Raw genomic sequence first — 17022 nt, 5'->3', positions numbered from 1 at the left:
TAATCAGATTAAAGCAAGGTTTCGGGGGGAATTGCCTGTGTGACTGGGTGTGAAACACCGACTAGATTACAGAGAAAGCAGAAAACAGGTTCCTCTCCCCTGTCTTGATTGTGCAGGAGGGAAAATGAAAAGCAGTAATTTTTGAGAGAAAGGAAGACATTAAAAAGCTGTTATTCTCCATTCCACCCAGTGTAGCACATACCTCTCAGATATTGTTCCCCTTTAAACTTTACACTTGGTATATCTATATGATGCTTTTATTTATTTGCTTGTTTTAAACTCCAGATAAAAATTATTTCAGATGCGGAATACACTGAGGTAGATTTTTCTCCGTGCCAGTTTACTTTTAGCTTATCTCAGCTGAAAAAATACGTTTTCTACATTCAAGCTTTAAAATGTATATTTCATTGAGTTGTCTGGGGTGAAATGTTTATATCCATTTTATGGGAGTGAGGAACTGAGTGCATTTTCAGGTCTGCTGGATAGACGCAGGCCCCTTTCCTTATGAAAGTTTAGACTTCAAATACCCTCGATTCTACTGGCAGAATTAGGATGGACTTGGAGGGTCCTAAACGTGACCATTCACTAAGGCGGGGGGCTACAGCTTGCAACAACGTGCTCAGCAACTTAATCTTACGCTAAAAAAAAAAAAAAAAAAAAAAAAAAAAAAAAAAAAAAAAAAAGCAAAGAGCGAAAAAGAACGGAATACAAACTCTGCCGACATTTTAAGTTGCTTCCAAGGCGGACCGCGCATTTTCCAGTTGATGGGAACGTGTGTGTTTTGGAGCAAAAAGAAGAGAAGGTAAGTGTTTGTCCTCGTGTCCGTCACTTCGGGTAGAGACAATGAAAGAACAAAGGGAACCACTTCTCCCTGTGAACATTTCACATTTTCCTCCTCCGTTGCAGTCTCGTTGCGAAGGGCTGGCGGGGGGTGGGGGGGCTCGTTTCAACTTTACCTTCGGAGGCTGTGCGGCGGCGACGGGTGTGCCGGGGACCTCCGGAAAGTTGCGGAGCGATTTAAACAAACCCCCGTTTGCCGCCGAGCGGCCGCCGCCGCCGTGCCCGCTGCCAGCAGGTTGTGGGTTTCATGGCTCGGAACTCATCGGAGAGTCCCCGCCGCGGCGACCCGCGTCCGGCGGCAGCGGGATCGAGGCCGTCCCGGAGCCCCCGCCGCCCCGGAGAGGGGTCTCACGGCGGGCGCGGGGAAGGACGGATGTCCCGGTAACCGGCGAGGCGGCGAGGGAGGAAGCGGAGGTTAGGAGGTGTGTGTGTGTGTGTAATCTGCAATTATTTGCAAATCAAATAAATTGCATCAAAGCGCGGGTGGGGGCGGGGTTGTGTGCAAACAAACATCGCCGGCGCTCGGCTCCGCGGAGAGCTCGGGGCGGCGGGCGCGCAGCGTGGCCGCGAACCGTTACAAAGGGCGGCGGGCAGGGCAGCACAGCGCAGGGCCGGATCCCGTCCCGTCCCTCGGGAGCGCCGGCAGCGCAGTCGGGGACACACACGCTCGGTGTTTACAGCCGGTGCGGGCGGCAACCCCAACTTCCTGCGAGGGAAGCGAGGGAAGCGCTGGGCGCTGCGGGGCCGGCCCGTACGGCAGCGCCGGGGCCCGCCCGCCCGCCGAGGCGCCGCCCGCCATTGGCGCGGGGGCTCTCGCCCGCTGACCTTTCACCCTTCCCCCCCCCTCCCGCCGCTTCCTTTGCCGCCCGACCACTTTCCTACCCACAGTTCCCTGCGCCGGCCGCGCTCGTGCCGCGCTCGAGCCTCCCGCCCCGCCCCCGCCAGCCCGGGAAAGCCCGATGGCGGCGGCGCCCGGGGGAGCGCCCAGCGCCGGGGCGGGGCGAGGGGGGATGGGGGTGTCCCTGCGGCGGCGTTACCGGCAGGGCGGGGAGCGGGGGAGAGGGTGAGGGGAGGCCACAAGGCGAGTGGAAACGGCGGCTTCGCCCCAGGCGGGTCGGCGAGGTGCCAGGCGGAGGGCGGCTGAGGGGGAATCTCCTCATGCGGCCGTCACTGCGAGGGGGAGAGGGAAGGGGTCCCGGGGAGCCCCTTGTCTGAGAACTGGCGGGGGGCTGCGAGGCCAGAGGGGGCGTTCGAGGAGGGGGAGTCCTTACCGGGTTGGTGGATCAGGTCCCAGCCTGCCCGGATCTGGGGGCAACACGGGGCACTGGGAAGAGGATTTGCCTGTTGAATATTGCTGGTAGACGTTAATCTTTTGCTTCAAAGTACCTTGTCAGAGGCTTTAAGGAAATCAAACGTGACATTAATCAAATCACACAAATATAAACATTTCTAAGTTAAATCCTAATATTATGCAATTATTTAAATCAAGTCGTGTTTTTTTCTTAGTACTGAGTTGTAGTTCCTGCTCTGTTCCTCACATGATTTGAGTTTTCCGCTGGATCCCGGTCTCCCATTTTCTGCTATATGGAATTTCTAACACGGTGACCAGAAACGCTGTCCTGATGGACTTTGGATCACAGGTGGCAAAGCAGGCAGCACTGGAATTTAAATAGCCCTCTCCAACCCAAGCTCATCTAGATTAAATAGCAGCATGCTTTGTGTGAATTTGAGGACAAAACCCTCAGATCATACCTTGCGGTGGTACTGGTTTGTTGTTTGTTTGTTTGACTTTTTCCCACGTGTGTGTCTGTGAAGCAGAGAATACTGTGTGGAAACTCGAGAGAGCCGCTGGTGACTGCAAAACTGAGGTGCCTTTGCAGCCTTCGTGGGTTTTTTAGGCAAAGTGATGTGAAAGGACCGCTACCCACGAGTTGTTGATGAGGGACAGAGAGAAGGCGGGAGCACGGTGCCCTGCCTCGGGGATCGGTGGGACTGGGGGACACGGGCGCTCTCGATCAGGCTCGCTGCAGGTCGAAGGAGCTCAAGCAGATGGGGGTGAGGGAGTGGGGCGGGAGGCCTCGCACACACAGCTCTAGGGCCGGCTCGGGAGGGCTGCCGGAGCAGGTATGCTTCGAGGGCAGGCCACCGGCATGCCGCAAGGGCGAGTTTCAGGAAGAGCAATGATGGCGAGAGACCCTGCGAAGCGACCGGAGCCGCAGGCAGTTGGCTTCTCCCCGCCTTCGTCCTCCATCCCGGTCCTTCCCGTTCCCCGCTCCCGGCGGCTTCTGCAGCGGGGAAAAGGGGATTTGGGGGTCAGGGAGGAGAACAATGCTGAACCGTCTTTTGTGCGCAGCACCGTCCCCTGAAGGGAAGAAGCCAGCACTGCAGCACCCGGGCCGGGGCTCGTCTGTAGTGCTGCCTCCTCTCCTGCGGGTAGTGCTCATGGCATGCGAGGGGACGGGCGGCCGCGGGGCCGGTGGCAGGAGGTCGGGGGCAGCCGGCGGAGGGATGAGGACTCCCATAGGCCGGCCTGCCCGCACCGCCGACCCTGGGATAGGCTCGGGAGCGGAGCTGGCGGCGTGCCAGCCAGCAGCCCCACTCGCCCTCCAGCACGCTTCACGCCGGGGGCGGGAGAGTTTGTGGGTGAACGGCTGAGAGTAAATCCGTGGGTGCCCTTTGCGGCGCGGCGCTGAACTGGCAGGCTTGCCTGGGGGCTTTCAAGGGTGAGCGAGGGTCTGTCTCCCGCCAGCGGGGCGGGCTTGGGGCAGGCTGTCGTAGCTGACATAGAGGGGCCGTCTGGGCCGGACAGTGAGCGCGGCGGGAGACCGCCGGCGGCGGCCTGCGCTCCCTGCACAGCGGCGTGCGAGGCCGCAGGAAGCAGTGGGAGCGGGGCCGGAGGAAGCAGCCGGGGCTCCCGCTCTTCCAGGCGCTCCCCATTGTTCCCCGACCGCCTCTTTTCGCGCCGCTTTCCGCCGGCGGGGCTTGCCCGGCCGGAGCGAAGAAGGAGAGGAGAGAAGAGCTCCCGCCGAGCCGAGCCGAGCCCCCCGCACGTCGGTGTGCTCGCACGCAGCAGCTCGTGGGGGTGCGGCAAGAAAACGGGTACAAGAGTAGAGAGGAGTCTTTAGAAGTGCCATCCACTGAGGGAGCTCCTGTGAGGCTGTAGCTCACGTGTTACTTGAAAGGTAAAAAACCCAACCCCACTACCGCAGTGGCTTTGTACATAAAGTAACATCTGTTTGTGGGTGGATTTTGGAACAGGACTTCTTTAAGAAATCGGGAGAAACTGCTCCGAACCACTGGATTTGGAATAATATGTGTAGTTAAAGAGAATTTTGGAAGGAATTCGTCTTAATGGTCTGTTTATAAAAATGAAGACTGATCTTACCCTGTTTTTCATATAAGCACCATGATGTCTGGATTCTCCCCCCTACACACACACACCCCGCAAGTGATTGTTCTGTGTTGGTTTGAGACTTAAAGATTTGTAGAAAAAGTGTATGTTGTCCCTCCTCCCCTCCCCCCGAAAATAACTAGAAATTAAATTGTTTTGCTACATCGTTTCAGACCTTAACTTTCTCATATATTTACATAAAGGAGGAATTGACTAACTTTATGTTCAAGAACATTTCCAACAAGTGCCCCTGATCTTCTAAGGAAAATAAATGTATTTGCACGTTGTTTCTGGAAGATAAAATGGGTAGGAGCTTATATCTGTGATGGGGAGAGAATTTATAGACAACTAGTTATTTAAAAAAAAAAAAAAATCCTTCCTAGCAGAAGTGCGATTATTTTTAGCAAGTTATGTCTGAATGCGCGAAAAAAAATTTTGAAATATTAAAAGTGTGCCTAAATTAAAAATTGTTGCAACTAAATTAACGTTTTGCATAGATTGTCAGCAGCAAGTAAAAGAAGTTAGAGGATGATGTTTATGGATATCACCTAGCTGAAAATAATTCTTCAGTGACTTTCCTCCTCCCACACACACATGGGAACTTGTCTGCTTGCAGTCATTGTTTAAGATAATACAGTTTGGGACTTCTTTTTCACTCTTTGTAAACTTTCAGGCTTTTGTGGGACTCCTCCAAATAAAAGCTCAGTTCAGTTCAGATGGTAAAAAGCATCCATATTACTCGAAAACTGAAGCTGCAATTTCCTGTTTTTCACAAGAATAAAACACCCTGATAATATCTAAAAGCATTAACTTTAAGATCGATGAAAGAAAGCTTTTGGGGTTTATTTTTTGTTTGTTTGTTTTGGTCTTATTTTTAATTGAGTATTCCGGGGATACATTTATTCTTCATTGCTGCTTGGCAATTTTCAAGAGGTAACTACAGATTTAGAAAGCGTGATTCGAAAGGACATTGAATGCTCTTGCACTTACTAAAACAACATATTGCTATTTAAAAAATCTTATTGAAAGGGATGATTTAAAAAAAAATAGGGAGAAACGGTCCATTTCCATTCTACATTGCTCTTTATTTTGTATTTGTGCGGAATGTGTTGACATATTTCATATATTAAGTTTTCTCACAAAGGACCATTGTTGTTACTTTTAATTGGGAAGTACCACGATATAAAAATTACCCACATTCCCGACTCTGAAGTACCATAGTAGGACTGACAAAAAGTGATCCCAGGCTTTCGCGCTTAATTCACCAGGAATGTTAAGCTTCCCAGATACACCCTATGTGGTCAAGTTAGACTTTCGCTCTTTAGGCAGTTTTTAATGGTTCCAAGTCGTACCTAGAGGACATTTATCTAAATATATATTTGTGGAATTGAAATTAGATGGTAACTAGCAGTGGGAACAGGGCTCACCGAGCGAAAGACCTTTTTTTTTTTTTTTTATTGCATTTGGCAACCTCTTTCTTTCAGAGACACAATACAATTAATTAACATATTCTGGGGCGTGTTTTTGAGATTGGGAAGTGGTGGCCCCTTGTTGAGAAGAAAACACTTTAAATAAAAAGTAACATTGTTTTGTCCAAATGGTACTGGGAAAAGCAGAGTAGTATTGCTTATACAGCCCACGGATGCGGTTGATTTACTCCAATTTGCCTTAGCATATAACAAACCAGCTTTTCCTTTCCCACGCCTATATTAGATATATGCATTTTGTTTATACAAATCCATCTAAAATTGGCCTGTATTTAAGATATCTGATGGGAAATTCAGCATGTCGTTTCTCGTATTTAATGTGTGTATCAAAATCAAATAAATGTGACCTGTGACACAACGCAGTATCACACTGCTGATCACAACACAACAAACATTAAAAAAGGCTATTAATTTATATGGAATGCTAATTTAGTAGATCTTACATAGAGGTATGCCTATAGAAGAAAAATAATCTGAGGCTTGGTTTTTGAGTGATGCTATGTAAATGTATCTAATAAAAATCCAGTTAATTAATACATACCTCATAAAAAAATCCAAACTTCAAAATGAAATATTCTTTGAAGAAAAGCTCTGTGTTGTATTTAAATTACATATAATCTCATTCCAGAGTTTACTAACCCAGCTTTTCAGGGCTTAATACAGCATTAATATTCAATATGGTTTGCTAAAAGTTTATTCCAGATTCTTTTGTATCATACTGTAATTATCATTGCTTTGACTTGACTCATATAAAAATGTGGTTAACATTTAAATGCCTTTTAAATGTAAAGAATTATAAATTAACTGTCACGTTTAAATCTTTAACTTAGGGAATGTTAAATCTTTAAAAGGAAAATAATCAGTGCACTTAAAAGCATCCTGTGCTAGGATTCCTTTATTCAGAATTTTGGTTTGAGATTGTTCATTCAAAGAAAATCCCTTGTTTCATGTTTACTGTAAACCTCAATCTGAAATTAACATTTAAATGCCAACATTAGTAACAGAAGCTGTACTTGAAAACCACCAATTTTACCCATTGCTGATAGTTAAGTGGAATTTACCAAAGTCTTCAAAGGTGCTAATACAATTAAAAGTAAGAAAATTAATACTGGAGTTGGTAGAATTACTTTACCCTTTTTTTGCAGTTGAAAGAATTACAAAACTTGTAATGACAAAAGAAAATAGCTCAGCACATGAAGAGGCATGGTGTCCAGGAGATGCACGGATGTGACCTTTGATGGTGTTACCTGTACTTGCATAACATGTAAATATAGAGCATGTGAACTTCTGATCAATAAGTCACTGCATATTAAATGCTGAAACTTTTAAATTATTCCATACACCTCATTTGGATAGGTGTTAAATACTTATTTAAGCAGTATATATATAAAAAAAAAAAAATAGGAGGAAAAAGGAAACTTTGCTGCTTCTTGGTATAATTTGAAAGTGATTATTGAAAAATTAACATATTTAGTATGGGTTCTGTAGAAATGCTACATCCTTCTTAACTGAACGTGGATAGAAATAGTTTGTGTGATCTAAGGCAGGCTGCCATTTAAAGCACACCATGTGCAAAGGTCAACACGCAAGAGTCGCGTTTTATTTTGTGTAAAGCAACCATTTTGCTGCTGCCTTTCCAGAAATGGAGCATATGCCCACGTTCAGAATGTATGTCAGTGAAGACTGTTAATGATTTAAACCCACATAAACAAAAGGCAGACAAGCACCAATGTATTTAAAATGGGTATTTGGGAGATGTATTATTCTATCTATTGAGTATCACTAAGTTCTTGCAATTTTCCTGTTTGCAGTTGCATCTGTTTGGCTGCAGCATGTGTCATTTTGCACATAGGTAAAGATCAAAGCTTTCTCAACAAAGACCCAGTCTGAAAATGGAGTAAAAATTGCTATGAGAAATTTGCTTTCTGGAAAGGAGTGAATTTCCCTACTCTACAGCTCCAAGTCCTGCTATCAATTCATGTGTTCTAATATAGTAAGCATTTTATATAAAGTCTATGTTTTTTCTGTTATTCCCAGAAGGCTCTTCTGATTTTTATATCCAATTGGTAATGCAGTTTTATAAATGAAAGACTTTTCCTTGTTCAATGCTTTGTTTTATTCGCCAAACTTACAATATAATTTTGTACATTTTAGAAGCAAAAAACCAGTGAGATTTAAAGGAAGCATTCCAAAATCCTAGCATTATTGTTGGAACTGATTAATTGGTAGTAAAAATTTAAGGTGAATACCTCTTTATTTTTGCTATTGAAGCTAAAGTGCTATGCACTAATGTATATTAACACTTTCTGTAGGAATTTTGTAAGCTTTTAAAAACAATATGCATTGGAATAGTGGATTTTTCTTTCAGTGACACATTCACTCTATTAGAAAAAGTATCTAATATCAAAAAAATATGAAACCATGTAATGTTCTTGTACATTTCTCATAATCTAACTTGTTTAGCTCCTAGGTTTTGTAGGTTCCTTTTAAGAGAATTGGATTTTCTCTGTGCATTTAGGTTAACAATGAAATTATTCATTCCTACTCACTGAATTATATTATTCTCTAATTATTTTAATCTCTTATATATCACTATAAGAAGGACAGGCTTCTTTTTTAAAGAAAGAAAATTGGCCTTCTGTGTCATGTCAGTGCTTATTAAATACTACAATCATAAGAGCACACATGCTACAAGATTTTATGTTCTGATTCCATAGCTGTTATAGGCTTAGTATTTGCAGTATTTATTTAGTGGTAATGCATTTATTTTCCTATTTTGCATTTCAAAGGTCTCTTTTCTAAATGATTGTTTTACAGAACTATCAAGAGGTTATTTAATTTTTTCCATCAAATATGATACAATACCATCCTCTGGTAGCCATGGAGTTTCTTTCAGTCCCTGTACATTCTTTCTATAGAAAGAGTTAAACAGAAATCCATAACAACAAATGTTTCATTAAATAATTGCATGTATTAGGCTTGACTGAATTTTGACCAAAGCCAAATTTCAGGCTGTTCAGTCCTGAGCTTGTGTATTACATGGTGTGAGATTAAAATATTTTTATTTGAAAACATACATTATTTTTTTCATTAATATACTCTTGTTGCCATGGTGCAGCTTTAATCAAGTTGTTACGAAGTGATTAATTTTTTCTTTTGTGAATCTTCTTTATAAAACTGCAAATTAAGCCTTAAAATAGCAAATGTAAAAAAAAAAACCAAAAAAGATCTGGGAATTGTACTTGCTGCTTTTCGAAGGAGAAACTGAAGGAAGACCTTCTCAATTAATTAAAAAAAAAAAAAAGGTTTTTGAAAAAATTACAGTTGGTTGTTAATACAAGTTTTACTAAATATATATATTCATCCAACAAATTAAAATATATTGATTTGAATTTCAAAATTATATTTATTTTAATTTACCTGTCATGAAAATAAAGGGTAGATCTGCTACTTTTTTTTTTTTTATCAGGGTGAGCAGAATCATTAAGAATGCTTTTTAAATTAGATGTCATTTTCCTGACAAGAATTAAGAATGGCTGGGACATATTTATCAGCTTCAAATAAATTTGTGGGTTTTTTTAAAATTGCATTTTAAAATTGCATTTAAAAAAAATGCCAGGAGCCATTAATTGCTTTATTTCCTTACAAAGTAATTATTTGCACCTGCAAATTTCAGGGTATTTTTACAGGCTCTAAAAGTAAGAAAAATAATGTTGTAAGTATATTTTATAATGTACATAATTTTACGTTCAAATTTATATTCCTTAGTGTTGAGGTAGGACATTTGTATGTGGGACGGGATTTTTTTGAGAGCAACCTCTGAATGATTTTACACAAATGTAAACATTCTACTTTCCTGTCCTCCCTGCTCCCATTTTTGACACGTGCCTGAAAAATTTTTAAACTCTCAAGAATATTGGAACATAAATTTACAGATAAATGCTTAGAACGTGGCGCAAATGGCTGCGCTAATTGTGTTTGGCTGGGCCCTTCATCTAGGAAGCTACCTTCATAATTCCTTTTTTGCCCATCCTCCATTCTTCCTCTAAGTAATTTCACTTAAAACTTTCAAGGAGAAAAAAGAGCTTGACCTGAGATATCCCGCATATGATCTGCAAGACTGGGATGTCTCTTGGGGGTGGAGGGTTGTGCACCTCCCACCTCTTCCTTCTACACAGCCGTTTGTTATACACCCGTACAGAAGTGCAGATGTTTTACTAGTTAACAATGTATAAAATATAACCTGCGCATATATATATAGGTCTAGGTAGCAACATGTTCAGGAATGTACATAACTCAGGAGTGATTTGTACAGATACCGTATCAACGAAGCTGCCCTTGCAAAATCATCATGAAAAACATAGCCCCCATACAAAGGCTGCCTCTCTGCCTTTTAGCAAGATAATGAAGATAAATCAATGATATCCTCCTTGCCCAACACTAAATAAATACATAAATAAATGCTGGCCCTGGGGCGAGCGACTGGGCAGAATTTTGCAAGGCTGCATTTAATTTCTCTGTGCCCCTAACAATCACTGCAATTAGTTCCTTCTGCTACAGGCATACCTGCTTACAATGGAGGATTGAATAGCCTGAGATTTTCCTCTCTGCTGACCACCTCATATCTCTCCCTCCTCCTAGTGTGTGTGTTTTTTGTTTTTTTTTTTTTCATCATCTTTCCATTCCCACACCTTTTAACTAGAGGAGACAACAGAATTAGAACTGTCGTACTAAAACCAAACCAAAACACAAACGCCCAACTTCCAGAAAGGTGCATCCATCTCTAAGTCAAAGCAGAGAACAGCTGTGTTGACGAACGTGTTTGGGTTTGTGTCTCTGTGGCCTCCCTGGTTTCTCTGCGTGCTGCATCTTTTATTCAGCATCACTTTCGCTGCTCTGGCAGCGAGAGCCACGCAGCGCTGCATCCGCGCGACGAGTTTTGGGAGAGAAGAGAGAAGGATTAATAATGCATTAGTTTTGCAGCCCCTTCTACGGGAAAATAAACAAAATAGTAGAAGTTGCGGTGAGGGCAAGGAAGTGGCGTAATAGCGAGAACGCATTAGTCCTGCAGGCACACCGAGGGGATATAAACAGGATAATAAAAGTTGGGAGCGGGAACGCATTAGTCCTGCAGTCACATCAGGGGGAAAATAAACAAGATAGTAAAAATGATTTCTGCTGGGAGGGAGGGGAGGGCGGGAATGGGGCGAGTCCTCCACCCAGCCTTCCTGAAGGGGGCATGAGCAGAGTGACAGCGCGGGTGGGAGCGGGGCGCATGTCTGCCACCTCCCCCGCCCCCCCTCCACGCACGGAGGGGAGGGGGGCAGCAATAAGCCCGTCTAACGCTCGCCCGGGCTGGGAAGCGGGGCGGGTTCACACGGGCTGTCCCGAGGCGCTCCGCGCGGCCCGGCCGGCAGCCCCGGCGCGGAGGTCGCGGCCCGGAGCGCGTTAGGGTTAGGCCGGTCGGGGTAGGGGGGGGCGGCGAGATGGCTCGCCCGGGGGACGGCGAGTGGCAGCACGGCGAGGTGGGTGCTGGAGCAGGGCCGGGGCGGCTCGCAGGCCGGGTCGGGCCGGGCCCTCAGGTGCCCGGGAGCTCGGGCTCTTCCGGCCGGCGAGGGGCGGGCGGGCGGGCCTGCCGGGGCGCGCGCTCTCGCGCAGGCTCTCTCGGCGCGGCGGTTGGAGCCGGCGGGGGGGGGGCGGGGTGGGGTGGGGGGCGCGCGCTCAGCCGCGGCTCACGTTCCATGGGCGGCTCGTGAACCATCGCGAGGAGGCCCGGGCCGAGGCCTTCCCGGCGGGGGCGCGCGGTGCGCCTGCGCGCCGGCCCTGCTCGGCTCCCTGCCTGCCTCCCCGCTTCCCTGCTGCCCTGCCTGCTTCCCTCCCTCCCTGCCGCGGTGCCCTCCTCAGCGCGCCACCGCCGGGCTGCCCCTGCCTGCTGGCGTGACTGATAGAGCCTGTCCGGTTGGTCGGGCGGGGGCGAGAAGAGGCTCTTAGCCGGCGGTCATGGGCCCTAAATCATTGCCGTGGCGGCGGTGGCGGCGGCGGCGGCTGAGTGACTGAGGGGAGACACCGCCGGGGGAGGGGGCAGGCAGGGGCTAAAGCGTGTGTGTTGTTGACGACGGTGTTTTTAACCCTTAGATGGTTTCTAGCGAGCCGTTGCTGCTGCCTGTGTCACTGGAGGGCGAGTTCTCCAATAGCATGAAGGAGATGATCGGCGGCTGCTGCGTGTGCTCCGACGAGAGGGGCTGGGCCGAGAACCCGCTTGTCTACTGCGACGGGCACGGCTGCAATGTCGCAGTGCATCAAGGTGAGTAGGCAGGCGAGTGCCAGCTCACCCGCTCTGGCCTACAGCCTCGCTGCTTCGTTCTTGATTCTCCCTGCCCTCTTCCCTTGGGCCTCGTCTTCCCCTCTCTCCCCGTCCTTGTTCCCCTCTTGACCGTTTTTCTCCCTCTCTTCTTTTCCCTCCCAGCTCCTTCTTGACACACATGAAGTCTGTTTCCAGGGCCACGTGCTTTCTGGTCTGACCCGTCCTGTCATCCTCTCTCCTTCCAGTCTGACTTTTCCCTCGTGTGAGACTTCTTACATTATGATTTCCTTATATTAGGCCTATGAGAAAGGAAGAAGCCCCCCTTCGAATTTTTAATTTTTTATTTATATTTCTTGTTTCCTTTCCTTTGCTCATGGTACCTCTTCCGTTTCTATGCTTCCCGGTCTGCCTTGGGACCCTGTTAACAACCTCAGCTGCAGCAGTTCAAAGACTATATAAAACTCCTTCACTTCTTTGCAGAACTTCTTACTAATCTCAGTTTTTGGGAATTGTTGTATTTCTTTCTTCCTATACTCAATCCCTGCTGTCCTTACCTTTCCCAAATTATAAAAATTTTAGAAGTGAGTAGATGAGGAGGGTTTAGGATTGGAAGAGAGTGGTGTGTATGGAAGGCTTGGCTTTCATGTGATTTCTTGCACTGCCTGCCTTTCCTTGAATGTCATTTGGCTGATGTTTCCTGGTAGATGAAGAGATTTCCTGTTGTGCTTCTAAGGGGGGGGTGCTAGTCGGAATGGCTGATGTTGGATTTGTTTGGATTAGTGGAGGCTGGTTGGTTGGCTTCCAGCTCAGGAGCTGGTGTGTTCCCTGTATCCATGAGAGTTTTGTTGCTGTCAGTGGGTTCACCCTTCTTTTGAGAGCAGGGGGGGAGACTGGGTTCTGATGCTTACGTTGTAAGAAAGGAAGTTATGATGGCTTTGCTTTATAGTAGCAGAAATAGGGAATAAGATGGTAGTTTCTTAATATTAACTATGAAATAGTCGTAGGAACTCTGGCTGGCTCTTTGACTTCTTCTAGATGGTGAACAAATTGGAAGAGAAAGAAAGTCCTAAATATAGTTTTTTAGTCTAAATGCCTGGTGCTTGTGAAAATACTACTACTGTGTGTCTCATTGTGTTGAAGATGTTAAGGTGCCTGTTTGTTTCAGCTCCCTTATAAACTGTCAAGAAATGAAGAGAAGTAGTTGTTTTAGTCCTGCTCTGGCAGGGTTGTTGGGGTCGATGATCTTTCAGAGGTCTCTTCCAACCTCTGACACTCTATGATTCTGTTGCGATTTAAGGAGGTCTGCAGTATAATTCAGCTATTCTTGCTAATGTTGGATTGAATGCAGAGGGTAGCTGACAGGATCTGTGAAAATGGTCTGGTTTTCAATCAATTTTCTGTTGGCTTAGGGCTGGGTAATGTTAACCAATATGTTAACTCTGCTTTTATGGAATCTTAGTATCATGAAAAAGAATACTAAAACATGAGTACTTACAGAAGTTATACCTACAGCAGCTTTTACTTTTGTATCATCTTGGGCATCTTCCTTTGCATCTAGAGCTTTGCCAATATTTTTAGTGAAGAAATTTGACTTTAGCAGAAGCTGGAGCTAAAATAGGGGGAACAGTAAAAGGCTAATAAAGAGAGACACTTCAGCAAGTTTCATGCAAAAATACCGAATTATTATTATTTTTTTATAAGTTAGATCCAGATCTGAATTTGAATCTGTCAGGACGTGTGCAAAGTACTGCTGCTTCAAAATCCAGATGTTGTTGTAGAGGTCCTAAGAAGAACTGCATGTTTTGATTAACCATGTCATTGATGTTTTATGTTTTGGATTTGATGTGTGATGTGATAGGTGGTAGAGGAAGCATGTCCATCCCTTTTGTAGCTTGTCTGTATTAAAAGTAGTAGTCCTCCTGTTTAAAGTTGGCAGTCCTTATTAAAAGTACTTACCATGTATGAGACTATTAATTGTTACTATTTTTAGTTCAGATCAGACTTTTTAAGTGTTAAGTCACGGGCAAATTGTGAAGGGCAAAAATCTCTTTGCATAGCAGTGAAAATGAAAACCAAAGGAAGTCCTGGAATTCAATAAACAATGTCACAGTGCATCAGACCACAAATCTGTTGTGGGCTTTTCCAGAGTCTAGGTGAACTCTGTTATGTTTGCAGGTATAAAAGTGCTTCACTTCAACTTTGGTCTTTGCCCAGGTAGTGCTGCCAGTCCTGTCCTAATTGCCAGTCCTGTCTCTGTGTTGCATTCTGTAATTAGTTTCTGACTCTGCTTTCTCTTGCTAACTTAACTGTATGATTGTACCTTTCAAGTCTCCCTCTTAATTTTTAAAGAGGAATTCAAAGTCTCCCTCATCTGTGGTTAATATAGATGCAACAAAACCAAGATGTTTTTTCTCATGTTAAAGAACTTTATTGTACAGTAGAAAGAGTGAATTAAGATAGTTTTGTCTGTCAGTACTTGCATAATGTAATTGAAAATCTGACAGCTGATCTTAATGTGGCTCTGTATGTGTATGTAGTAGGAAATTATTCAATTGGCTTTCATAGAAGGAAAAGTGTATAAGATAGATATTTGTTAGACTACTACTGCATTACTGTTTTTCTCTTCCTCTTCCTTAGGTTAGCATAAACCCAATAGTAGTTTTGTATATATACTATAAGATACTAATTTAATCTCAACTTTCCTTTTAGCTGTTAATTTATTACGTATATACTTGCTTCTCATTACACACTTAAAACAGATTTTCTTATTTAAGTAATATGGTTGTTGAGAATCAAGGTATTAAAAATATTATGGTATATTCAGTATTATCTTTTTGAGGGAAATGTTGGGCTTTTTATTGCTTATTACTAGTTGTTAAACCCATATAGGTACTTGCACACAGTTACAGCAATTAGATTCTTGTATTTTCATTCAGTCAGCAGTTCTTGAAGGTTCTTGATCTGTGCATTTTAAACATGGCCAATTCACTAAACTCCTTTCTGTGGAATTTCTTAACAAACTGCTGGGTCTTTTTGTTTGTTTGCTTTTTTTAGTGTACTCTAAAAATACAGATTGCAGTGTTGCAGAGAATTTTCATCTCTCAGAATCTCTTTTCTAACAATTTATGTTGTAGCCTGACTATAGCTGCAACTAATGCTAGCCCTGGTCCTCAGCTATAGTTTGTATTTGCAGTTCCATATAAATTCTCAGGGGAAAAGAAAAAGTGACCCTTGTATCTTTCTTCAGTTTATTCTGAATTTCCTACTTCAGACCAGTCATTTTAGTCATCAGGAGTAAAGAGCACTTGATTGTAACCGTGTGAATGGTTTATTACAAACTTGGATTTGTTAGTTGCTTTGAGTTTTCTCTTGAAAAAGAGTTGACTATAAATGTTGGGTGTTTGTGTTTTAGCTGTTTTACTGGTATATAAGTATCAAAACCAATCACATGTGAAACACTGCTTTTGAGTGGCTATATTAGTTTCTAAGATAAGCAGTATTTTTTATTTAGCAAATTTTGCATGTTTTTTTAAGTGTAAGATTATTATGCTTAATTTCTAGTACCATTGAGATAGGATTCATGTGCATTGACTTACTAAAATGATGCGAGATCAACTAATACCAAGCTTATTTTATAACATTTGTATTAGTAGTACTGTAGTGCTGCTTATGTTTGCTAAAATATTTTGTCTTGTTCAAAACAGCTTGCTATGGAATTGTTCAAGTACCCACTGGACCTTGGTTTTGCAGGAAGTGTGAATCTCAGGAAAGAGCAGCCAGAGTGGTATGTACTGTGATTATTAAATAATGCTAATTATAATGCTTGTGTGGATGGTATTTACCCAATGGATCCCAGTAATAATAGAAAACAGATTTATGTTATAATTTTTTTTTTTAAGAGATAGTTACATATTTCCACTTAGTATTCTGACAATTTCTGTGTGCTGTGTGTGTTTGGTCCTTTTTTTAGTGCCTTTTTTATCCCCCAAAGTTTCTGAGATTATTTTCTCCTTATCTATGGTGTGGGGTTGGTGTAATTTTGTCAGTTTTAATACTTACATAATTAGGTATGGGGCGAAAATAGGATCTGTGCCCAATTTTCTTTTATAGCAACTTCAGATTGCCAGCTGAAAACTTTTGTCCAGAAACACTTTAGGAATAAACAATGTTCTTAGAATTAGATTAGGTTTAGATTTAGATTACATAATCTAGTGCTTACTTGGATTGTGATACTTCCAACTGAAGAAACATTTTCTTTCTCAGTTTTTTATTTTTTTATGGTAGACACTGAGGATTCAGACAGTCCTTCTGAACAGTAACAAAAAACCCCAGTGCTTTTATTTTTCCTTCATGATATGAGGGTTACTTTTGGTCAGACTGGTGTGTTATTAGATCAAGCTGCATGATGTCAGGAATTTTTAAAAAAAAGACAGTCACGTTTCTTACTAGTTGGCACTTTCTAGTTTGTATTCCAGCAATAGATAAAGTGAGAGTATTTAAAAAGACTAAGCTGTTCCTTTGGCTCTGAAAATGTTTGTATAAAGTCTGGAAGAGAAGGTGGTTGCAGCATCTTAGGGCTGTGTGTTAACTCTTTCAAACTTTTTTATTTCTAAAGACAAATGAAGGGCTTGAGACCAAATTTTCAGTTACTGACAGAGTGTTTACATGTGAGCTATTTCCTGTATCTATTTCCATTTCTAATATGAAGTACTGCAGAAATGATAGGATGACTTAATGTTGTGTGATTTTTTTGCACAGGATGGAAGAATCTTGTTCCTCTTTTTCTTACTTTCTTCCATCTTGCACCAGTTTTCACAATGCCCTAGTAACCTAGACTCCTTATTACTTCTTCCAAAGCAGACCAGTTCATGGGAGCAAGAACAGACTGAAATCAGTGTGCTCTCCAAAGCACTGCTCTTTCTAAAGAAAGGCTGTTTCTTTATTTCCTTGGGAAGACCATCAGCAATTTGAAGTTTTAAGAGCAACATTTTTTTAATGTA

The 17022-nt window shown here is 43.5% G+C and overlaps 1 protein-coding gene and 1 long non-coding RNA gene across 6 annotated transcripts in view; one reads left to right on the top strand and one right to left on the bottom strand.

The window, feature by feature from the left end:
- Positions 1-5295: 5295 nt before the first annotated feature.
- LOC139792151 (uncharacterized) lies at positions 5296-11948 on the bottom strand. The gene is made up of 2 exons (XR_011724164.1): positions 11455-11948; positions 5296-10637 (listed from the first exon to the last, which is right to left on the bottom strand). It is a non-coding gene; the product is annotated as an uncharacterized lncRNA (long non-coding RNA).
- Positions 10977-17022, top strand: part of MLLT10 (MLLT10 histone lysine methyltransferase DOT1L cofactor) — a 116800-nt gene continuing 110754 nt past the window's right edge. Inside the window, exons 1-3 of one of the 5 annotated variants that reach the window (XM_071735068.1) lie at positions 10977-11243; positions 11854-12022; positions 15727-15806. In XM_071735068.1, coding sequence (XP_071591169.1) covers positions 11205-11243; positions 11854-12022; positions 15727-15806 — 288 coding nt within the window. In that variant the 5' untranslated portion in view covers positions 10977-11204. Of the gene's footprint in view, positions 11244-11853; positions 12023-15726; positions 15807-17022 lie in introns of those variants that run through there. The other 4 variants (XM_071735071.1, XM_071735070.1, XM_071735067.1 and 1 more) reach the window with 4 other exon arrangements.

This window comes from Heliangelus exortis, chromosome 2 (assembly GCF_036169615.1).
Source record: "Heliangelus exortis chromosome 2, bHelExo1.hap1, whole genome shotgun sequence".
NCBI classification, from domain to species: Eukaryota; Metazoa; Chordata; class Aves; order Apodiformes; family Trochilidae; genus Heliangelus; species Heliangelus exortis.
Note: the sequence above shows the minus strand (reverse complement) of the source record. Positions and strands in the feature narration are given on the sequence as shown.